Genomic DNA, 25,685 nt, shown 5'->3' with positions numbered 1-25,685 from the left:
AGATGGTGAATTTGGGAACCCGTTCGGCGGCAGTGATGGTTCATATTCTGAAGATGATCTAGAAAGGCGGCCAAGGCGTGATCATAGAGGTGACAATAGGCGTTGGGAGGCCGAAATGAGAATTGATATCCCAGAATTCGACGGGGTCAGTTTGAATCCAGAGGGGTTCATCGACTGGTTGGCTACTGTTGAGGAAGTTTTTGAGTTCAAAGAAGTCCCTGAAAACAAAAGAGTGTCATTGATTGCTACCAGGCTACGTGGTAGGGCATCTGCATGGTGGCAACAACTGAAACTGACACGAGACAGGCTCGAAAAGTCAAAGGTCGTGACTTGGAGGAAGATGAAGAAGTGTTTACGATCCAACTTCCTACCCCGTAATTTTCAAAGGTTGATGTACCAACGGTTGCAAAATCTGAAGCAGGGTGCCAAATCAGTTGACGATTACACAACTGAGTTCTACCAATTGATTGCCCGAAACGATATCCAGGAGACAGAGGAACAACTCGTTGCTCGATATATTGGGGGTCTACGGGTCCAAATCATGGACTATGTAAATATGTTTGACCCGGTATCTATTTCTGAAGCGCACCAACGGGCGTTGGCTTTTGAGAAACAAAGTCGTCGGGTGGGCGGTTCGTCTTCAACTGCCAATATTGGAGGAAGTCCCGGGACGAGTGGTATGGTACCCCGTGTTGTTCCTAATCAACAAAGACCGACATCTAACAGTGTTGGACCAAACCCTAGGACAACTGTTAGTAGCAGCTTGAAGTGTTTTAGTTGTGGGGAGACAGGTCACCGACAATCAGAGTGCAAGAAGGTCGGAAAACGTCATTTGTTCGCTGAGCAAGATGATTGGCAAAATGATGATGCCGGTCAAAATTACGAAGATCCCCCTGTGTATGACGAAGAGCATCAATGCGAGGAGGAAGTTGTAACTGGAGATGTGGGGGTAAATTTGGTGGTAAGGCGGTCTTGTTTTACACCAAAAGTTGTTGGTGATGATTGGCTCAAACACAACATCTTTCAGTCGACATGTACTATTTTGGGAAAGGTTTGTACTTTTGTTATTGATTCAGGAAGTTGTGATAACTTTATATCTGAAGAAGCAGTTCAAAAGTTGGCTTTGAAAACAGAAAATCGCCCTAAGCCTTACAAGCTACAGTGGCTTAAGAAGGGTGGCGAGGTCACTGTATCTAAACGAGCCCTTGTTCATTTTTCTGTTGGTACCACGTATAAAAATGATGTGTGGTGTGATGTGGTTGCTATGGATGCATGTCATTTGTTGTTGGGCAGACCTTGGGAGTATGATCGTAACATAGATCATAACGGGCGGACTAACATTTACAGTTTCTTGTTTGGTGGTGTGAAGATAACATTGGTTCCCAGTAAGCCAAATGAGCCAGTTCCGAGAACTTCGGGTACTCTACTAACCCTTAATCAGTTTGAAGACGAGTTGGAGGCGGAAGGTGAAATTTTTGTATTGCTCGGGAAGGAAGTCGCTGAGGAGGTTGAAATTCCTGAGGCTATGGTCCCTCTGCTCAAGGAATTCGCTGATGTTTTCCCTAATGAATTACCTGATGGTTTGCCACCTTTACGTGATATCCAACATCATATTGATTTACAACCAGGAGCTCAGTTGCCTAATAGGCCACATTACAGAATGAGTCCCGGAGAGCATGAGGAGTTGCGACGACAGGTGGAGGATTTGATTTCAAAAGGTCATGTTCGAGAGAGCATGAGCCCGTGTGCTGTTCCTGCTTTGTTGACTCCTAAAAAGGATGGTACTTGGCGTATGTGTGTTGATAGTCGCGCCATCAACAAGATCACGGTGAGGTATAGATTTCCAATTCCTCGACTTGATGACCTACTTGACCAGATTAGTGGTGCCTCTATCTTTACGAAACTGGACTTGAAGAGCGGGTACTATCAGATTCGACTTAGGCCTGGGGATGAGTGGAAGACTGCCTTCAAGACTCGTGAAGGATTGTATGAGTGGTTGGTGATGCCTTTCGGTTTATCAAACGCTCCTAGTACATTTATGCGTGTGATGAACCAGTTGTTCAGGCCCTTTATTGGTAAATTTGTAGTCGTTTATTTTGATGACATACTTATTTACAGTGCTACTTTTGGTGAGCATGTCAACCATGTGAGGCAGGTTTTGACTGTACTTCGACGGGATAGTTTGTATGCAGCTATGAAGAAATGTGTGTTTATGGTTCCTAAAGTCCTGTTCTTGGGGTACGTTGTTTCTGGGGAAGGAATACAGGTGGACGAGTCTAAAGTAGCAGTTGTCAGACAATGGCCAAGTCCAACTACTATCACTAAAGTTCGAAGCTTTCATGGCCTTGCTTCATTCTATAGGAGGTTTATTCCAAACTTTAGTTCTATTATGGAACCGGTGACTGATTGTATGAAAGGGAAGACCTTTACTTGGACCGAAGCAGCAGAATCAGCTTTCCAATTAGTAAAAGAGAAGCTTACTACATCACCGATTCTTGTATTGCCAGACTTTTCTCAAGTGTTTGAATTACACACGGATGCTTCCAAGGTTGGGATTGGAGCAGTTCTAAGTCAAGGAGGACGACCGGTTGCCTATTTTAGTGAGAAGTTGACGGGGCCAAAGCTGCGTTATAGCACTTATGATGTTGAGTTCTATGCAGTGGTCCAAGCTGTAAAGCATTGGCGCCATTATCTATTTCATAAGGAATTTGTTTTGTTCACAGATCATGATTCATTAAGACATATTCGCAGTCAAGATAAGGTGTCACACAAACATGGGAGGTGGATGTCGTTCTTGGAAAAATTCACTTTCGTGGTTAAACACAAGTCTGGGATGTCAAATCGGGTGGCTGATGCATTGAGTCGGAGGAGTAATTTGCTAGTTTCCATGAGGGTTGGTGTGCCGGGGATGGATGTCCTCATGGGGCAGCTAACGGTTGATCCTTATTTTTCTGTTGTTCTGCAGGGTATACAATCTGGACAGATGTCTGATTTTCTACTGCATGAAGGTTTTCTTTTCAAAGGCAATCAATTGTGCATCCCTGATTCAAGTCTCCGCCTTCAAATCATTAGGGAGCTGCATGGTGAAGGGCATGTCGGCCGAGATCGCACTTTACAGTTGGTACAATCATCTTATTTTTGGCCTACAATGCGCAAGGAGGTGGGTAGATATGTTAAACGGTGTCGAATCTGTCAGGTGTCAAAGGGCACATCTACCAATGCAGGACTCTATATGCCTTTGCCTGTTCCATCACAACCTTGGGTAGACATCAGTATGGATTTTGTGTTGGGTTTACCACATACTCAACGGGGAAATGATTCAATATTTGTGGTTGTTGATCGTTTTTCTAAGATGGTGCACTTTATTCCATGCAAAAAGACGACAGATGCAGTTAATGTAGCCCAGTTATTCTTTCGAGACGTCTACCGTTTGCATGGATTACCGTCTTCTATTGTATCAGATCGAGACACTAGGTTTTTGAGTCATTTTTGGCGTAGCCTATGGAAAATGGTGAACACTCAGCTCAATTTTAGTAGTGCATATCATCCTCAAACGGATGGCCAAACAGAGGTTGTCAATCGATCCCTTGGTAATATTTTGCGGTGTTTAGTGGGTGATCATGTGAAGACCTGGGATCAGAAGCTTTGTCAAGCTGAGTTTGCTCATAATCATGCTATCAACCGAAGTACTGGATATAGTCCATTCCAGGTGGTCTATTCTGTTCAGCCACGGGGACCACTTGATTTGATGTCACTGCCTGTTTCTAGGGTAGTTCCAAAGAAAGTGCAGGATTTTGTTGGAGGACTACATGATGTTCATAGGGCTGTTCATGACAACTTGGTCCGAGCTAACTCCAAGTACAAGCAAGATGCAGATAAAAAACGCAGACAAGTTGATTTTGATGTAGGTGATTTTGTTTGGGCTGTTTTGACTAAAGATCGTTTTTCGGTTGGTGAGTACAACAAGCTATCAGCTAAGAAGATTGGACCAGTGGAGATTGTGGAGAAGATTAATTCCAATGCTTACCGTCTACAGTTGCCAAGCCACATTCGTTGTTCCGATGTATTCAATGTAAAGCATTTGCTTCCTTATTATGGGGATTCTTCTGATGATGACCATGGTGCACATTCGAGGTCGAATTTTGTCTACCCGGGAGGGGATGATGCGGGCCCTAGTGTGGAGGATCGGGCCCTTGCGTTCCTAGAGGCCCATGATCGTGTGACTAAAGGGGCTTCACGAAAATGGCCATAACTTTGGCTACGAATCTCCGTTTTGGGCCTACGACCAGTCAAATCGAAGCTTGGAGCAAGGAGCACGTCTAGATAAGTCCCCAAAGGGGACTTACCCATTTTTGAGTCCATAAATCGCTTTCTAAATGGAGTTATGAGCAATTTTTGTTATTTTTCCTTAATTTTTGGGTTTTGTTTTTGGGTTTGTATTTGGCCCATGGACTTTTAGGGTTTCATTTTAATTTCTGCTTCTTATTTAACTGTTTTTGATGTAATTTGGATGGTCAATCATCAATTTTATGAACTTTCGATTTTCTCCCAAATTCTGTGTGTTAACCCAGATTTTGAAGCCAATCCCACGGTATTCGTAGAATCAACGTGGTTTTGAAGAGATTGTCCTGGCTATTCTTTTAGAATCAACAGGTTCATTCTTGGTTATCTTTGTGTTGTTTTTTTGCGCTGCATCATTAGGGCTTGGTAGAAGACTACATTCAGAGTAGTTAGGTCTTGGTAGAAGACACCCTTATATAATAGTAGGAATCATAGGGATTTCTAGGGTTTTTCAAACATTTACAGTTGATTTACAAAACATTGTTATACTTAAAGTTCATATACATTCTCAATACTTACAGTTCATATACTTACAAATTCTTACGTACAAATTAAGACACTAAAATACTTATGATCTCACCAGCTTTAAAGCTGATACTCTCTTTCAAAATAACTTGTATCCTCAGGTCAAACATAGACAGGTTCCGATGCAAGTTTTAGAGAAGATGGAGCTCGTTCAAGACTCGTCTTTCATTTTGATTTATGCTTTAGTGTTTATCAAAATTTGACAGAACATGCTTGTATAATAATTATATTATTAATGCAATGGATGATGTTGTTGCTTGTTTACTACTTTTCATTGTTGTGATACTGTACATGACGTCCTCCGTCCCAGAACGTTTCCGCCGTTCTTGGTTTTGCAATGTGACATAAGGAAAATATTGGATTTTCTTTGGAAACATATTTCTGTTAAAACTACATTCATCTAGAATTGTTAGGCTCCAGCTATAATTGCTAAGTGTATATGTTAGAGTTATATAAGAATCTATTCAAAATCGACTTAGAATTGGTGGGCCCGCCTTTCTTCCTGTTCCTTGTTTGGTTGTGGACCTAGGGCAGACCCATTATATTCGACGATTTATTTAATTTAAATTTTATATAACTTATATACACTGGGTGATTATAAAAGGAATCTACGGGTCTTTCTAGGGTTCATTATCTCATAACATAGAAGCATGCATTTCACACTTAACAAAGAAAATATTGGGTTTTCTGGAAACATACTTTGTCACTTTTACAAAGAAAACGGCTTCCTTCTCAAACAAAACTCTTATGAACTCACCAACTTAATTGTTGACACTTTTACCAAACTACTTATATTCTCAGAAAATCAGTGAAACAGGAAAACCAACAACATTTTGAGGATGGGACGATAAATCGTCAAACAGTTCATTTTGTCATCATAATGTAATTGATTTTGAAACATGTAAACTTACTATGATGTAACTTTTTCAATTATATTTATGATGGTTGTATTTACTTTGAGAACTATTATACTCGTTGTTGTGATACTATACATGAAGTCCTCCACCTCCGAACGTTTCCGCCATCCTTGGTTTGGGGGTGTGACACACTCTCTCTCTCTCTATCTCTCTCTCACTCTCTATCATTCTCTCTCTTTCTCTCTCTCTCTCTCTCTCTCTCTCTCTCTCTTTCTTTCTCGTCTTCTACCATGTGTCTTAAAACTTATACCTTAGTTTTTTTGTATTTTTTTAATTGAGTGGGTTGAAAAATATAAGGTTTCCATATGTTGTGGGTTGGGAAAGATGGAAGAGAGAGGAGAGGGAAAGTTGATATGGTAGTGGGTTCATGAATGATGGTTTCTATATTGAATGGTAAATATAATGTTATTAATTTAAAACAAATGATTCCATATAATAATCGATAATCTAAAAAAACAACCCCTTTAAGTACACTATCAAATATAATCAAAAGCATCGATTGTCCATCTAAAGCACTTACAACTCAAAATTTATTGGAATAATCGATGTCGTTAAAAAAATTGAAAACTGTCTCTGACTCTTACAATTCCAAACAATGAAAATCATAAATTTAGATCAAATAAAGTATGATGACATACTGAATAAGCATAATCAAAAGGTGGTAATTATGTTGTAGACACAGAAGGTAATAAACCATAAAATAAACAATTTATATTAAAAGGACCCCTTGCCTCCTTCATAAGGAACCAAAAGTCAAAAATATTTGTTTGTAATCTTTAATAAAGTGTAATATTTAAAGATTTACCAAATTACCCTTGATCATAGATAGGGCTGATCATACCTTGTAGCCGTCACCTGTAGAACATTTAAAAAAAAATACAAGAAACGTTATAAAAAATAAACTATAGTTCTGATATCTCTTCTAGGGTAAATATGATTATTGAAATTAATGCCAACAAAAATCTTCAATATTCAATTGGTTCTGAATACAGTTACCCTCCAGTTTTAGGGCTTTTGACTTCACCCCAAACCCAAGTAGAAACGCTCCCTCAAATATTCTAAATAACTTGAAAGATTAAAATATATACAAAAAAAGGATGAAAAAGGGAAAATGAACTTTCAAATATAACAACAATATTTTATAGACAATACTATGAACAAGTCAGAAACATGCAAATAGAGATGAAAGAACATCATAATTAGATTAACACCATACACTCATTTAGTCTTGACTTTCTTCTTCCCTTATAGGAGTTTATAAAACATTTCTATTTTGTGATTGATTTCAGAATTACTTTTTTTTGAGATATGTGAGGTTGCAAAGAATAAAACAACAAGGAAATGGAAAGGATAGGTAATCGTAAAAGCCAGATAATAGAATGAGTAATTTCGTTCCAGAAACATGTTCGTAAGGCATGGAACGGAACATAATGAAAATTTAATATCTTTGTTTAGTTATTAATATGTAATTAAAAAAGGTTTATATTGCAACATTTATACTAATGTCTTATCTTATTGCTGAGAAAACCTAGATACTTACAATGTTCCCAACCCTATTTTCAAGAGTGTAGGGTATACCCATTTATCCTTGAGAAAGTAAACTCAATAAGACGATTCAAACCAGTTAAACGAAAGAATAAGGTTGTGGAAGGTTCTTGTTATACCTCTCAGCATGCCCAGACAATGCAAGTACTTGCATAACATCAAGTTCACAACTAAAATGTATTCCAAAAACGCAAAACGAAAATTAGCAATCTGAGTTCTATGTATCTCTCTTTTGAAAAAACATAATAATATGTAATAGATAAATTAGCAGGCAGTTTATCCAAAAAAAACCTACTAAGTAACCAAAAGTAATCAGCCATAAACGTTTTCCAATAAGGTGTATCGAGGTAATCTATTTACATGGTATACTAAAACTGTCTTTTCTTTGCTATTGAGTCTAAAATATGTTTTATAATATTAAAAAGCAACCGGTGAATAACTCCTTTCTGAGAGCCTAATTTGTGTTTTTATAAAAAGATGTTTTTTACAATAAATCAAAACAAATATCACTACTGGGATTTGTTGAGTTGTAGGATATGTGGATCACTCACTGATATAAGGGTTTAAATTCCATCTCTAAATCCAGGAAGGGATCAAATGGTTAAAGCATTATAAACATTGACTCGGGTATATCTTCCATTCACGATTTTGTAAGCCACAAAAAAAAATCATTGACTAAACACATATACAAAAAACGTAAAAATAAAAAAGAAAATCGACATATACAAATTCAATACCTAGTGGACATATCCTCCAAATTGAAACAATAGATGAGAGGTAGAGGTGTTATTCTGTCCATCTTTTTGCTCTCAAATACCTATAACTTAAAAAAACAAAATCAACAATACAAATCATAAGAAGAAAAATCGAAGCAGATTTAGAAAGCGTAACCATTATCGATCTAAACTTAAATCGAAAGGTTTTATAGATTGGAACTTCATTGTTGAAACAGAATAAAATAAACATAATCTAAAACTTAACCAAAATTGATCTAAACTACAATCAAATTAAAGTATAATCCAAATAAAATTTATCTCTTTATCATTCCTAATTCTTCCATGATGATCGAACACAAGATTAATCCATATAGATCAAAGCCTACAAGTATTATATTTCTTCTTTCCCCTATTTTCTTCTCCAACACAAAACTTAGGTTAGATAGATTATGTAATGAAATGAGGAGAGGGTGTAGGAGGACTGGTAATAAGGGGTGCGGTGGGGTATTTTTTTCATTTTATTTATGGTGAGATTTAATTGTCATTAATAGAATTCCTAATTTAATTCATTTTATTTTTGGTGAGGTTTAATTGCTATTAATAGAATTCCTAATTTAATTAATTTTACTTTTGATGAGATTTAATTGTCATTAATAAAATTCCTAATTTAAAACGTAATATATGTTTTATAAATTGGTGGACAAAAATAAAATGATTGACAAAGATGATGTCAGCAAATAATCCAATGGTGAAAAATATAGGATTGAAATGCAATCAATGACTCTGATTTCTTTAGTTTAGAATCAAAGACTATCTTTTAATAATATTTAGAGATTTATGAAGATCCCTAGCCTATTACTAGCATGTTGATCTAACATATCACAATATCAAAGAACAGTGTGGTAATTTGGGGTCAACTTACTGGCCTCGATTGATTGTACACATCGCATCCCCTTTTGGTTATTTTGAAAGAAACTTTGAAAGTGATTTTTTTTAAACCTTTACTTTGAAAGTTATTTTTTTATAACTCTTCGAAGAGTTATCAATGCTTGTGATTGAGGAATGTCAACTAAATGCCAACGCCCACCCATTATTACTCCAAAACAGGTTCAGTTTATTTACCAAACTCACCCAAAAGCACCTAAAAAGGGATGAAAACATTTACAAGTTATGAAGGGAAGAAAAATTTGTCTTTATGTTTCTGAAAAGGGAATCTAAAACAGATCACAAAGAAAAATAATATGTAAAATTTTGACACTAGATTAAGATTATACATGTCTCTTTTCTCAGTCCAACATCATATTAAGAATACAGAATAAAGATTTATAATTTTTTGCACCCAAAAAACGGAAGATAAGAGCACAAAAGATTATATAAACATAAACACCGAAGACACAAAATTAGAAAAATAAGGCCCCTTGTACATTATCAGAGAACATCAGTGAAAAACTTGAAAGGAAAACCAACATATTCTTCTTCACATGTACAAAAAAAGAGGAAAGCAACATTAAGAAATGATGACTACATAAAACAAAGAGAAAGACAAAGTGAAGTTCACACACCACCACTAATAGGTGGTTTTGCACTTATGACTACTTCAGGTTCTCGGATGTTTGATACTCTGATGTAATTATATTGCCTTGAACATTCGACACCATGAATGCATGAAACAAGAGAGATGTGAATACTATGAATATGACTATTTTGCCCTTAGAAAGCTAAAAAATGTACACTATAGGAACCAAAATTATAACTTTTTCCTATGTTTGCATCAAGTAATACGAAGGTAATGTTTTTACCGTAACCATAATTAGTAAGTTCAAGTTTCTTGTAGGACCATTTCAAAAACTGACAACCCAAAACTTCATTATTGGGAAAACCATAAATATAGATGATAAGACTTTTGTTACTTATAATCATTAGAACTAGATTATGACCCCGCGTAAAACACGGGGGAACATATAAAAATATACATGTAAATGTATAAAAAAGTTGGCACCATAAAAAAAATAAAGTAACATAAACAGACTTAGCATTATTGCTAACATTTAAATGTTTGAAAAAAACAAAGAAACACTTGAATATCTATAATAGTTGAAGGACCTCTTTGTAAACATAACTTTTTGTTTTATTAGTTGGACAACCTTCCTCATAATATATGAGTACCTTCAATCCTTTTTCACTTGTGACGCGAGAAACAAAAAATATATAACTAAAAATGAGTGAAGACAAGCTTATGCAAGTATAATCCAACATTTGATAATTATTGTCATTTACTTTTGTTAGTGGCCATAATAAAATAAACTACTATAGAGAATTGCCTCCGCTGAAAACAGAATGAGATTCTTTCATTAGACGGAGTTAAATTCATGTAAGGTATATAAGTAGTCTCCATAAAGAATCTATCATATATGATTCAGGCTTCAATGATGTTTCTTCCAAGCCTAACAATTTATAATCTAGTACAATTGCATAGTCCTTTGGTTTGGTCGATGTTACAAAGTAATATGATTGGAACACCTATTTTTAGTGTAAGTTTATGGTTGGAAATTCTAGATGCCTTAAAATCATTCTACACAACTGAAGAGTAAATTGATTCCTCAAAAAAAACTTGGTAACTCTGTATCACGTAAAGAATTTGAACTCATATGTTTTCCCTTCATCTTTCATCAATCCTAAAATGTAGTCATTCGTAGCATCAAATTCATCATTTGTAGGGACCAAAATAGCTTTTTCTTGAAAATATGATTGATCATCAAGATGATTTTCAAAGGATAGATAAATGATGGATACAATTGAATGAATATGGTCACCTATAGAGCGAACAACAACGTCTTCTGGAAATTTAATTTCAGCTTCACCATCATTAGGGCCACCAATATTACCATCACCAATTTTAACAATCCACTCATCAAATGCTTTTTTCTCATCCAAATCTTAGTTATACAACCAAAATAAATCTCATGTTCACAGTTAAACGTAATACTGTACATCACGCCGTAATTTGGACGAATATGATGCATGCACAGTATCCGAACAATTGCCTCTTTGTATTGCTAGAAGAATTTGTCTAAAGCCATCTCCATATAAAATGGTCTTGCCTCCGAACGATTCTTAAAGATAAATACCTACAGAGCAATGATATCCTCTTTGTTGACCATATTTGATGTATAAGCTTCATTGTCGTTGAATTGTTCGTCAGAGTTCACTAATACTTTTGTAGTGGCACGTGATATCCCTCTAGACAATGCCACATAAAGTTGGCCATGCATGAAACCGATTCTGGGAGATAAATACCTACATTTGGAATTGTTTCTCCGTAAGCTTTATTGATTGCCATCGCGAAACATTATTTGATTAGAAATTGTTTTCTTATCAGCTTGAATGGTAACATGTCATCTTCATGCGGACATAGAGGAAACCTTGGACCAAATCTCTAGATAGTTTATTTTGACTATTAGTGATGCAATGATACCAAATAGTCTTTTTTGATGATAAGTTTCAGACGACTATTTAGGGGCTTAAAGTTTACAGGGAGGGTGTGTTGCAATAAATATTAGCAAATTGGTTAAAAAATGAGACTTATTTATTAATGCAAATTTTCATATGTTCTTAGCAGGAACATGCTATACTTTAAAGAACATGTAACATGTTGTTCTTGTATCATCTCTTATTCATATATAAGTATACATTAATCCTAAAAAAATTAGTTATTTTGTCAAAATATCTGTTTAAAAACTAAAATAATATGTGAAATTTATTTTAAAACGGGTAGATGCTAACACTCTTTTTCGTAATATGATTTTCATATATGAAAAACATAAACCATGATTACTTTTATAATTTGAAAAATTAAAACATGATTACTTTTATATATCTGAAAAAATTTTCGAATAACAAAACTTTAGAACATAATTAATCGTTTAAAGATAATAATGAAATATTGAAATAAAGAATCAATTAATTGGTTGCTATCTTATTTTTATTTTTATAAGGTAATAATCTCGTTATGTCTTATTTAAAAACTTATATTATAATATAACTTATATATATATATATATATATATATATATATATATATATATATGATAAATACAAAATAAATTAATATATTGTTATCATTCTACTTTTTTTTTTTTTTGCAAATTTCAATACTAAAAACAAATTTTCCCTAGAAAATTGTCATATTAATGACCTACTAATTAACATTTAAATTTATATACTACATAAATGGTTCACATGTGAACAAAAGTACACAAATGGTCCATATTTGAAATGTTTTTCTTACATAAATGGTCTATTACGCGAAATAAAATGAAAATGTATTTTTGTAACGTCCCAAAATTTAAGACTAAAAATTTCTTTTAATAAAACATTACTTTAAGCAAATTCATCATTTCAAAACATAAATAGAGTATTAGTTTCCAAAATACATGTTCGTTATCAGAGTAAACATTCCCAAGCTGTCTAATCTATGATGTGTGCCATGCGATCACCCCGAGCTCTTCCCTCGGCTACCGGAAGTACCTGAAACCAAAACTGAAAACCGTAAGCACGAAGCTTAGTGAGTTCCCCACCGTACCACATACCATGCATAACCACATATTGCACATACTGGGCCACGCCCGCTATTCTGGGCCTCGCCCCCTACCTCGGGCCTCGCCCGCTACAACAACCCCGCCTGGCTTCGAGCCCCGCTCGGATACAGATTTGTTTCACTTAGGCCTCGCCTGTCACAAGGCCTCGCCCACTAACATATAATAGCACATAAACATATCACATCACATTACATAAGCTAAACACATACTAACGGATCTTGTCTTAAGGCCTCACCTATCTCTGGGCCCCGCCCCTGTCCTGCTACTGATGAGTCATGGAACCCCGTCCATACTCCTGCTGATAGTGAGGTACGGTCCCAGCCCATCCTCACTCCTTCCCTAACTTGGGCCTCGCCCCTGATCTACTGCTACTGAGATACGGAACACCATCCACACTCTGCTATTGGTGAGATACGGGATCTCGCCCACACTCATCTCCCTACCAAGCACATACAAGTATCACACAGACAACAAGTATAAACTATCACATAAACCATTCCTTGGGCACCCGCCCTCTATCATTGGACCTCGTCCCAAATATCATACTAGCATATTGTGCCTAGGGCTAACCCCCGGGTCTTCTACTCGTAACTACATGGTCCGGCATTGTGGCCGTAGACCCATTCATACAAAGGGAAACTCACCTCCATTCGACTCACTGATTCGAGTCTCAACTCGAAGGGTTTGGGGGTTTCGTGACCTGACTCGCCGAGTCCAAGACAACCTTCACCAGACTCGCTGAGTTGTTCATCCAACTCGCCGAGTTCCTGCCCAACTTCATCTGACTCGACGAGTTGTTCATCCCACTCGTCGAGTTCCTCCAAATCTTCATGCTACTCGCCGAGTCCACTCAAAGGACTCGCCGAGTCCATTTAGATCTCTATACATGCAGAGGACTTTTGAGTCATGCATGGACTCCAAACTGTAGATCTACCCTTCCCAAGCCTATTTCTCACGTAAAGTTGCAAACTTTACGTGTAGAGAAGGAGATCTAGGCAAAATACACCATAAACTAGGGTTTAAGGCAAAGAGGCTCCATAATCAACTCAAGGGCTGAAACTTTATGCTTTCCAAGACCAAAATATACTTAGATCTGAAGTAGCAACTCCAGATCCGGCTTCTAACTCAAATGGATCACTACTCATGGCTAAAAGCCCCAAAACTCACAACCAAAATAGATCTAAAGGAAGGGGAAATGACTTAATACCTTCAGATGTTCAGAAATATCTTCCCAATCTCAGATCTATAGCCCTCTCCTTGCACCTTCAGGATCCTTCTTCCTTCTCCAAGCTTTAATGCACTCCTCAAGACAACAATTGGCTCAATCAATGGATATGGTGGCTAGGGTTTAGCATTCTGGGTTAAAGAGGCAATAAAGGAACCCTAGGGAAGAGAATGAGGCGCTTAAATAGGCCCCAAGTCCCGAATTTAGGGTTTTCCTCAAACAGACCTGACTCGTCGAGTCTCCTTGGCCAACTCGCCGAGTCGGTCACTTACTCCTCGACCCGGATCCCGCTTGGACTCGCCGAGTCCCCCCTTAAAGTTAGGGTTTTCTTTCCTTTTTTGGCCTTCAAAACTTTGGGTGTTACAATTTTCCATTAATTAAATGTTTTCAAAAAATCCTATTAATTAGCTCTAATGTAGAAAAAAATAAATTTTTTCTAGATTAGCCAAAAAGAATACAGAAAAGTCATTTTTTGACACTCTGATGCTATTAATGAACTTTTTTGCAAAGTTTAATGCTATTAATGATTTTTTTTTCCAGAAAACAATCGTTTAAATGAGCTTTAATATACAAAAAATATAACTTTCCATATCAACTAAAAATAATCCAAAAAAGTCATTTTTTAAGAGTATGATGTTATATATGAACTTTTTTTTCAAAGTTTAATATTAAAAAGCAATTTTTTTTCCAAAAAAGGTCCTAATATAAGGTTAAAAGAACATATTGTAAAATATTTATCGATCTATATGAGCAAGAATTAAACAGTTCCATCAATACCCAATAAGGTATATAAATCATGCCTCCTTCTGTAATGAATTCCAACACCCCACAATGTGGAATCCCCTCAGTCGCAGCATTCCATAACTCAAACCACATCCGATAATCAATATGAAGAGAAGCTGCAATAACAAATAATAATTGTCACCATCTTATACAAATATTAGAGATTATTGGGGTATTAGATAGTGTAATAACTTGCAATTAAATATAATTTTCAAATAAAACTTAGTATGAGAAACTAATCAATGTGATCAAGGGTCAAAGAAGGCATTATAACTAAAACATAAACAAAGAACTATTAGGGATGAAACATGAAACTTTAAGGATAAACATACAAATTTAAACTGTGAAGGATAACAAAAATCGACAAGTATATTTTTTAAGTAATTTAAACTAATATATTTTTAAAGTAATTTAAACCGGACCGCAAGTTTATCCCAATATTGTTCCCTTAAGCATTTCATCGAACAGGTAGTAGACAAGTAGACCAAACAAAATTTCCAAGTATCCACATCAAGGTCTCAAATCCTAACATATCAAAAAAACGAAAAAAAAAAAAAACAAATTTGTGATTTTAACAGCCAAAAGCAAAGGATATGACATACATTGTATATGAATCTATCGTTTATAATTTGATTGCTCAACTTATTGAACAATTCGTCAAAAGTATGAAAAAATGGGGAATCCCATAGAAAGATCCGATTCAAATTTCTAAATAATACAACTGTAACAATTAGTTTTCAAACCACAAAATTTGACACCCTCATAACATAAAAATCAAAATATATTTTACTTACGTTCACAAGAACCCAGATGAATTCGACCATTTCTGTTGTTTGTCAACTCCAATTTCGACCTATATAAAATTAAAAAAAAAAATCAAGCAACTTGAGTAACAATCATTTTCATGTTGTCACAACTTTAGCATAAATATCGATAAATAGTATAAATATTAGTTATCAAGAAATAAGCATATATGAGATGACTAAAAAGTTGTTAAGTGGAATTTGAGTTGCTTGTTTTCTTATCTTTATCTGATGTATTTATAATGTATGTCGTTCCACTACAAATATAAATCGTTAAGTAAAAATCAAAACAACATGTTTACCCCCATTTTCTTCTCCACTACAAAACTTAGGTTAGATATATTATGTAAAGAATTGGGGGAGGCGGGGTATTTTTGTATTTTATTTTTTGTGAGATTTAATTGTCGTTAATAGAATTCATAATTTAATTCATTTTATTTTTGGTGATATTTAATTGTCATTAATAGAATTCCTAATTTAATTCATTTTATTTTTGGTGAGATTTAAGTGTCATTAATGGAATTCTAATTTAAAACGTAATATACGTTTTATAAAATCTATTGACAAAAATAAATTGGTTGACACAGATAATGTCATCAAATAATCCAAAGATGGAAAATATATGATTGAAATGCAATCAATGGTCCTGATTTTTTCAGTTTAGAATTAAAGGTTCTCTTTTAATAATATTTAGAGATTATGTTTTAATACATTCATTATCATAAGATGCTTTTATGATCTTGAATTACAAAATCAAGCAGGATGTTAGCAACCTTCAAATCAGTGGATATGTGCATCTATGTGACCCAATCGATGTCTTCAACACAAACAGATAATCATGTTCGGTGAAAACAAAGAGGTGACCAGGTGGGTCATGTAGTTGCCATGGCCACATAGAATGTAGGTCACTTTTAAAGCTAGCTAGTGACTACAAACTGGGTTCAAGGCTCACATAGAAAACCATAATTAATAAGGAACCAATGAACTAATCGTGAGCGTCGGAAATCATAATGATCAACGGCCAAAGAAATAGAAGTGCACTTCTACATTGGACGCACACACACCGAATTATACAAAAAACCCCACCTCTTTACCAAAAAACTCACCTCTTTTTTTCGTTTAAAATACCTTTTAGGCCACATAAAAAAACCGAATATACCGTTGTTCTCGATTTTTCATCCTCTTTCCATAAAGATCTATGTTGATATATAAAAAATGATTTTTTTTTTCGAAAAAACCCTCTTTATTTAGTTAGTTTTTTCAATATTTAAGTTTATTTTTATAAAAAAAAACTAATTATACCAAAAATATTAGTTTTTTTGTACTCTATTAATAAACATCAACATCAGCTAAAAAGAATTTATATAAAAAAAAAACTTGAACAGTGTAGATTAAACACTATGAATCTAAACTGTAAATATTTCAATTTTTAACATTCACAATGTGAAAAAACTTGATCAGTTCAGATTCACAGTGTAAATCTGACTTACTATTATGCACACTATGAATTTGCGAAGGTTCACAAAAAGAAATCTCGATCAGTGTAGATTCACAATATGAATTTAAACTGTAAATATATCAATTTTTAACATTTACAATGTAAAAACGTTCAATCAGTTTAGATTCTCATTGTGAATCTAACTTACTATTATGCATAGTATGAATTCGAGAAAGTTCACAATGTGAATCTAAACAGATTCACAATATAAATGTGAACAGATTCACAATCTGTATATGAACTAAAATATCGTTTTTTTACATGAATATAAATCTATGTTTACAAAGTACAAAAAAGTATAAATTTTGATATATTTATTAATTTTTTTCTTTAAAAAAATAGATATTAACTTTTCAACAAAGAAAATGAGTGAGTTTTTTTTGAAAAAAAAATATATTTTATATATATCATTAAGGATCTCTATGGAAAGATGACGAAAAATCATAAACAATAGTATATTCAGTTTTTTTTTCGATAAAAAACATGGCCTAAAAAATTTTAAATAAAAAAACAAGTGAGTTTTGTTATAATCTGGTGTATGTGCGTCATTTGTAAAAGTTTACAACCCTTCATTTTTTGTTGTTTGTCGCTTTAAATTTTACGCTTTGGATTAGTCCTTGTTTCTTTATTAATAATGGTTCTCTATTGAACTTATATATATATATATATATATATATATATATATATATATATATATATATATATATATATATATATATATATATATATATATATATATGAAACCATTCTAATTTTTTGAGATCGTGAGACCAAATGTAAAAATAATTTTAAAATGCAAAATAAATGAAAAAATCCAAAATTTCTTTTTTAGAAATATTATTTTCGGAACTTGAATTAACTAAAAAAATAAAAAATAAATAAATTAATTAAAAAAATTCCCGTTTTTTTGAAAAATACGTGAAATATTCTAATAGAATATTACACTGACATATTCTAAAAAATAGTTTTAAAATGCAAAATAAATGGAAAAATCTAAAAATTCTGTTTTTAAATATTATTTTCGGAACTTGAATTAACTAAAAAAATAAAAAAATAAATAAGAAAATAAAAAAAAAATTCATTTTTTTTTGAAAAATACGTGAAATATTCTAATAAAATATTACACTGTAAATATTTTAAAAAATAATTTTAAAATGCAAGGAAAAATCCAAAAATTCTTTTTTTAAATAATATTTTCGGAACTTGAATTAACTAAAAAAAATAAAAAAAATGTGTCACATGGTCTTACAAAATTAGGTCGTCTCACATTAACCTAACCATATATATATATATATATATATATATATATATATATATATATATATATATATATATATATATATATATATATATATATATATATATATATATATATATATATATATATATATATATATATATATACTCAAAAATGTAGTTAACATACAAGGATCCTTGTGAATTTGGTCTCAGAATACCCACCAATCAAACCAATATGGTTGCATCCTCTATTGACTAACAACACAAATTCACGCAGACCTTCCTTTGTTCTCAGCATTTGCACGTAAATTACTATGATATATAGCCTCAGTCCCAACTCCCAACCATCTCATGTCACGCACATTAATTAAGCACCATGAAAACCAGACCATCAACATGCATGTCCCTTCGATCCATTCTCAATCATCTTTTACTTATAACTTTCTGTCAGTTCACCATATTACATGCAACTGATCCTCCCTTATCCATGGAGTACTACAAGACGACATGCCCAAACGCAGAAGCCATAATCAGGAAAGAAATGGAATGTGCTGTTTTAACCGAAACCCGAAACGCTGCCTTCATCTTACGTTTACATTTTCACGACTGTTTTGTACAGGTTCATCAACTACTAAAATATGTTTTACTCTTCTTTTTATTAATATATAAGGTTTACATTTAGAGATTTCTTGTTTTATTGGTTCTGCATGCAGGGATGTGATGGGTCAGTGTTGCTAGAAGACACAGTCACGTTTCAAGGAGAGAAGAACGCTCCCACGAATTTAAAATCGCTGAAAGGATTTGACATCATAGATAGGATCAAAGAAAAGCTTGAATCCGAGTGTCCTGAGACTGTTTCTTGTGCTGATGCTCTTGCTATCGCTGCAAGAGATGCTACTGTACTGGTACATGAACACCAACATCAAGAATTTAATAAATTTCTGATATATAATTACTTTTTGTGATTTTTGTTTGTTGTTAATGCTTTTGGCTTGCGAGTTCAGGTTGGTGGACCTTATTGGGATGTCCCAGTTGGGAGGAAAGACTCGAAAACAGCTAGCTTTGCTGAGGTTGAAACAAATATACCAGGTGCCAACATTGGGCTGCTATCGATCATCGCTAAGTTCATATACCAAGGTCTCTCTGTCACTGATATGGTAGCGCTTTCTGGTAAGCAAACTCAATTGATATACGTAATAAAATGGGTGGGTCGGGTAGGGTTGGAACGACACTTTTCTCTAATTCTCTTCCATGTAGGTTTATAATTAACATATACGAATATATAGTTACTGAAAACGTGATTTAAGGTTTTTATATAAAGAAAGTTATTATGCAGTGAGTAAATTTTAATTAACAAATTTTACCTTTTCAAGCTGTTTCTTTTTGAGAACTTTTTTCTTTTTATTTATAGGATTCGTTAACAATAAAGCATAATACAAATTATCCATTTTTAGATAAATTAATTAAAAGTGATAAAATTTCAAAACAGATCAAACCGAGTGAAGTAGCTAGTCAATTAACCTTTTCAAAATTTTAAATAAATATAATTACAAAAATTATTATTCATTTAATAATCCACTTGTATATATGTTATTGGTAATTTTTAAGCCTATTTTTTTAATGCGTTTTAGTTAACAAAAACATAATTACCTTAAGAAATATTCAAGCAAAAGAAGTCATTGTTTTTGGGCCACAAAAAATAAGCGGATGCATACATATATTATAGAACACATCAAATAACATATTATGTAGTTTCTTGGGCTTTTGGTCCGTGAATCAAAACGGTAATGGGCATCTTTGATTCGGAGTTTTTAAAAGCGTTTGAGAGCTTCTAACTTTTAGCTTTTAAAAAAATATTTTAGTTTAAACACAAAATTTTGTTTGGTAGTACGAACGTTTAGATTTAAGTTTAAACAAAACGCTACAAATCTAAAAGCTACTTCATGTAGCGTTTAACAAAATGCTACTGAGCTTTTGAAATCAATTTCCATAATTACCCTTAAAAATATATTTATATATTTATTTATTTTTAATCAATTGTCCTTTTATGTAATTTTATATATTTTAAAAGCTTCCAGCTACTTTTCACAAACACTCATATAACAAGTAAAAGCTACAACTTCCCGCTACCAGCTACCCGTTATCCGCTTCCAGCTAACAGCTAATTTTGCCAAACACGCACAATATGTCACACGACCAACATAAACCAACATAAGAGATTACTATAACCTAATCGACGTATCGTCCAATACAAATGGACGAAATTTTATAATGAGTTTATTATGATTGAAAATGTTCCTCATGTATCTGAGTTACCATGTAATTAATATGGCAGGTGTTCACACAATTGGCATGGCTAGGTGTACGAGTTATCGAGCAAGAATCTATGGAGACTATCAAATAACATCCCTAATGAACCCGATCGCTGATTCAAACCTCAAGAACTTAAAGTCAACATGCCCAGAAGTTGGAGGAAGGGACAATCATGTGACTGCATTGGACTACGTTTCACCTAATCTCTTCGACAACTCATATTACCATTTACTATTGAGAGGAGAAGGCCTTCTTAACTCGGATCAAGAACTGTACTCAAGTGTTCTTGGTGTAGAGACAAGGAAACTTGTGATGAAATACGCGTTAGATCCAATTGCATTTTTTGAACAATTTTCAGAGTCAATGGTGAAGATGGGAAACATTACAAATCCCAGAACTTATGTGGATGGAGAGGTCAGAAAGAATTGTAGGTTCACCAATGAATAAAACTGGTTGTGTCTTCTTGTATCTTGTGATTTGTATTAATAATAATTTGTACCAAGTGAAGAGTGTGAATGATAAAAGAAGAGTATGAGCTAAACCCATAAATGCGAAGCTCTTTTCTTCGTATATATTTTACATCCACCCAAAAATGTTTATGTAGATTAGATTTATTTGTCTTGAACTTATTGGAATCTAGCTTATGTGTGTAATGTGTGTAACTTATGCATCCTACTGATCCTAGGCAGATAGAATCTAAGATCAAATAGTGAAGGGTAGGATAAATTAAAAGTAATCCATAATGGTGAATGCAAGTTCAAATCAAAATTTTGTATTTATTTTAAAGACTTTAGTAATAAGAATAATGATAAGAAATTAAGAATGGTTTGAAGCAATAAAATTTAGTAATAGAACCTATAAGGGGTATTTTAGTCGTTTTAGTGACATATTTCCATATTTTGTATAGGTAGTGTTTGAATAGTAATGCTTTAAAGAAACAAACTACAAGAGGACTAACTAACCTAGGTGTAATTGAGGTGAGCATGTGTTGATATTTTCCCACTTTGACGGTACATGGCTAAATGATTTTATGATAATGAAAAACTAATGTTTTGATATATGAAATGTTTTCGAAATGAAGGTGTTAAATACTTTTGAAATGAATGTTTTGAAAAAATGTCTTGAAAGCATAAACGTTTTGAAATCAAAGAATGTTTTGAAAGAACGAATGTTTTGATAACGTGTTTGAAATGTTTTGAAATATAGATGCTTTACTTTGAAATGAGTCTTATGAAACTAATGTATCGAATGTGTAATGCATGGAAAGTAATGAAAATCTTGTATTGCTCGAGCCAGATATCCTCGTAATGGGAAATATGTAGAAATTGAGTTTGTATCATTTTTAGTACCATTGGTAGTGAGTTAGAAACACCAAAGAATGAAACAAATTGAGCTATTTAATTTATTAGCAATCAATTAGCTGAAAAGGGACATAATTAACCTTTGGTAAAAGTAAAAACTAAGACAAGAATCCAAACTCCAAATTTATTATTTAGAAAGTAGTTGAAGTTGGTTATTTAGGATAAGCCTATGTTACTACATAGGAATGATAACTTCAAAATTACAAGCAAGATCCAGTCTTTTGTTGTAGGTCATGGCATACACAATTCAATGCTTAAATAAGTTTAACTGGTCTGAACTTCCCGTATTATGTCCAAGACACTTTCCAATCACCCCTGACAAGTACTTCCACCTAACATAATAACCTTGGTGAAGGGTATATTTGGTTGGGTCACGATTAGTACCCCAAGGAGAGAAAATTATACCCTAATATGGATCGGATAGGTTTACATTTTTCCTCAGAAGAAGTTTCAGAGTAATTTTCTGATTGGGGAAGATGTAGGGCAAGTCTAAAAGATGTTGCATTGATAACAACCCTAGAATGATCGTCTCCAATTGTTTCGGTAATGGTTTGAGCATTGAATTCAACATTGCAAGAACAATAGAACTCACATACTTGCTTAGGGTAGAATGGCTCAAGAAAATCACCGAATGCATAGCGAAGGGGGTAGCTTCTGACGTAGTTAACAAAATCTTCAATCCCTGAGTTCTTGTATTGATTTGGGATGATATCAGAGAATGCAATGTTGTTTTCTTGGATAAGAGAACTGAAAGGGGTATGGACACTCTATGGTTGACATTGTAACTCTCTAGTACAATCCACAATTAATGCAAGCCAATGAGGTGTCACACCCTCGAACCGAGACGGCGGAAACTTCCGGGGGTGGATGACTTCATCTTGTAATATCATAACAGTTGATCATAATTGAAACATAGCCATCCAAATATCATACATTACAGATACCAACATGCATAGTTTACAACTTTGAGTTGTTCATAAAATTACATCCAAAATAACACAATGTAGGATATTTCAAAAATACAACAATTATCCAAAAATCCATAGCTGCAAAACCTGCTAACTGAGTCCCTGAGAATACAAGTGGTTTTGAAAAGCGTCAACATAGAATGTTGGCGAGTTCATAAGCATGTTTGTAACAAAACTTTGTAATAGTTTGTAAACTTCCAGAAAATCCAATATCTTCTTGTAAAAATAGTTTGTGAGTCTCGTTTCAAACCATGTATAATTGCATGTGTATTCTTTGTTTACCTTGTTTGAAATTATATAAAGAGTGTTTCCCAGAAAATCATATATTTTCTGCTATAAGAGAAGTTGTGGTCTTAAAATCCTAAAACTAGAGTGGTGAAATTAGTTGCAAAATAGACGACACATACGTTTGTGCTTTATAAAATGATAAGAGTGTATGTTTTGCGTAAATTTTAATATAATATTGTTATTCTCTATGTGAGTCGTTACAACCATACTAATATGACTAAAGCATCTTTCTTGACGTTCTTCAGGCGTCAGTTTCTAAAGATAATTGTCACCCTAGACTGGTCTGTCTAGCTGTAGCGAACAACTCAGGTGTGGGGGTGTCAACCCGTATAGATCTATACACAATATCCCGCTCTCCCTAGAGGAGACTCTAGTTATAACTACATGATTTATGATGTACGCTAGGTAGGTATGAGTGAAGGAATGTCTCACAAGAGCGTTAACAAAATTTACGCAATTATTGAATCCCATTACTTAACGTTATAAATAATGTTACTAGTGTATATTTTCGACTACAGTTTATGACACGCAATAAATCCTATCGTAATTTACACAGTTTACTAGGAGTGCTTTAAAAAAATAGCTCATTTTTACTATGGTTGTCAAAATAGCCCATTTTTACCATAATTGACAACAATAGTCCATTTTTACTATAGTTGTCAAAAATAGTCCATTTTTACTATTGTTGTAAAAAATACCCGATTTTTACCATAATAGTCAAAATAGTCCATTTTTACTATTGTTGTAAAAAATAGCCCATTTTTGCTGTTGTTGTCAAAAATAGTCCATTTCTACCATAGTTGTGAAAAATAGTCCATTTTTACTATGTTTGTCAAAAATAGCCCATTTTTACCCTTATGGTCGAAAATAGCCCATTTTGATTGAAATTTTTAATATTTTTCCATTTTTCAAGTTTACTTGACCAAAAATTTGCTTTAACATTTTCTTGGACATATTTTTGTGATCATTAACACAAATCAAGAAAATCAATTCTTTCCACCTAGTAACTTGTTTCTATTTTTGACAAACACCAAGATAAGTGAAACCATATCAAGATAACTAAGCTTCAACAACTTGAGACTTATAAAAATCTTGAGTTCTTGGAGTGTAAGCATGAAATATCAACATTGCATCACACATAAACATACATACACACAAATACATGCAAATATACAAAGATCTTACACAAGACTAGACTTGTATCCTCCCCCAAAAGAAAGAAAACTCGAAAATAAGGGGTATGAAGCTCACCTTGGGGACTCTTTCAAGTTGTAGAGGAAGATGGAGAAGGTTTTGTTGGATTAGTGTCTAAGTCCATAACTATATTTGGTATGTACTTGACCCGACTCGGCATGGTCCATTTGGGTTGCATGGCATCATGCATTTGGATAGACTAAAATGAGAGAAATAACATTTAAGGTTTGGTAATATATTATAAGTTCTAATATATTAATAAGATTATTTAATTAGTATTGATCAAGAATTAATTTGGAATTAATTAAGTGATCGAAAGGAGACTAATTAAATATATGGGTTGATTGTGTAAATCATCCATACTTGTATAGTGGGATAATGCTCCATGGATTATCAAGTTTGGCTAAAACCCATAGGATGCTCTATGGATGCTCCATGGTGTTTTTGTACCCATGGATCATGGAAACGAAAGGCCATGATAATTAAGGTTTACATGGTGTAACCCTAATTGTAACACACTATATAAGCATCTTATTCTTGTCAAAATCGGCAACCATGAGAGACTATGAAGGAATGGTGAGGGCTAGCCAATTTCTTGAAGTGTATCATTTTCCTCAAAAGGAGTTTTAGAGTAATTTTCTGATTAGCGAAGACGTGGGTCATGTCTAAGAGATGTTGCATTGATAATAACCCTAGAATGATCGTCTACAATTGTTCCGATAATGGTTTGAGCATTGTAGGAAATGGTTGAGAAAAGAATGGAAATCAATCATGAATTCCATCCTTAGATCAAAGAAATACTCTGATACGATTGACAAAACTAGAAGGTAAGAATAATTACCTAATTTTCGAAATGGTTATACGATGATTAAAGAGAGATAGTATAAGAAACTGCAACCGAGACAGCTTGGGAAGTAGTATGATGTTGTTGACTCAATGACATCTTTTGGGATCTTAAAGAGTTAACAAGCAGACGACAACAACATCGGGTGTGGAGTATGATGGTAACTACGGAAGAAGGGTGTCCTTTTGAAACCAAGACACTAGTAAAGGGCGAGCAATGATGCATTAACCTAATGCACTAGACTGGTGAATGAAGTCACTACAAGGAAAGAAGAGTAATGAGAAGTACCTAAATTTATTTCTTGAGCCAGATAGAAGACAAACAATATGAAGACCGTCTCAAATCATACATATAATGGAAAATTAAAAGTGATAATAATAAGTCAACAAGAGTACATTACCCAAGGGTACTGGAATACCATGATGAAATAGTTTAACGGGGGGAACTTGGTAAGACCTATTGTAATGTCTCGATTTTCAACCCAAATGTTTCCTTTTTATATATATCAAAATATATCAGAGTATAAT

At 33.8% G+C, this 25,685-nt stretch overlaps 1 protein-coding gene across 1 annotated transcript; it reads left to right on the top strand.

Moving 5' to 3' along the window:
• Positions 1-18,546: 18,546 nt before the first annotated feature.
• On the top strand, positions 18,547-21,128 carry LOC111894964 (peroxidase 11). The gene is made up of 4 exons (XM_023891049.3): positions 18,547-18,809; positions 18,904-19,095; positions 19,195-19,360; positions 20,526-21,128. The coding sequence occupies exons 1-4, from the start codon at positions 18,567-18,569 to the stop codon at positions 20,948-20,950; spliced, it is 1,026 nt and encodes a 341-aa protein (XP_023746817.1). The 5' UTR covers positions 18,547-18,566; the 3' UTR covers positions 20,951-21,128.
• The last annotated feature ends 4,557 nt before the right edge of the window (positions 21,129-25,685 follow it).

Source organism: Lactuca sativa, chromosome 3 (genome assembly GCF_002870075.4).
Source record: "Lactuca sativa cultivar Salinas chromosome 3, Lsat_Salinas_v11, whole genome shotgun sequence".
In the NCBI taxonomy this organism is placed as follows: Eukaryota; Viridiplantae; Streptophyta; class Magnoliopsida; order Asterales; family Asteraceae; genus Lactuca; species Lactuca sativa.
This window is presented reverse-complemented; position numbering and strand designations above follow the sequence as displayed.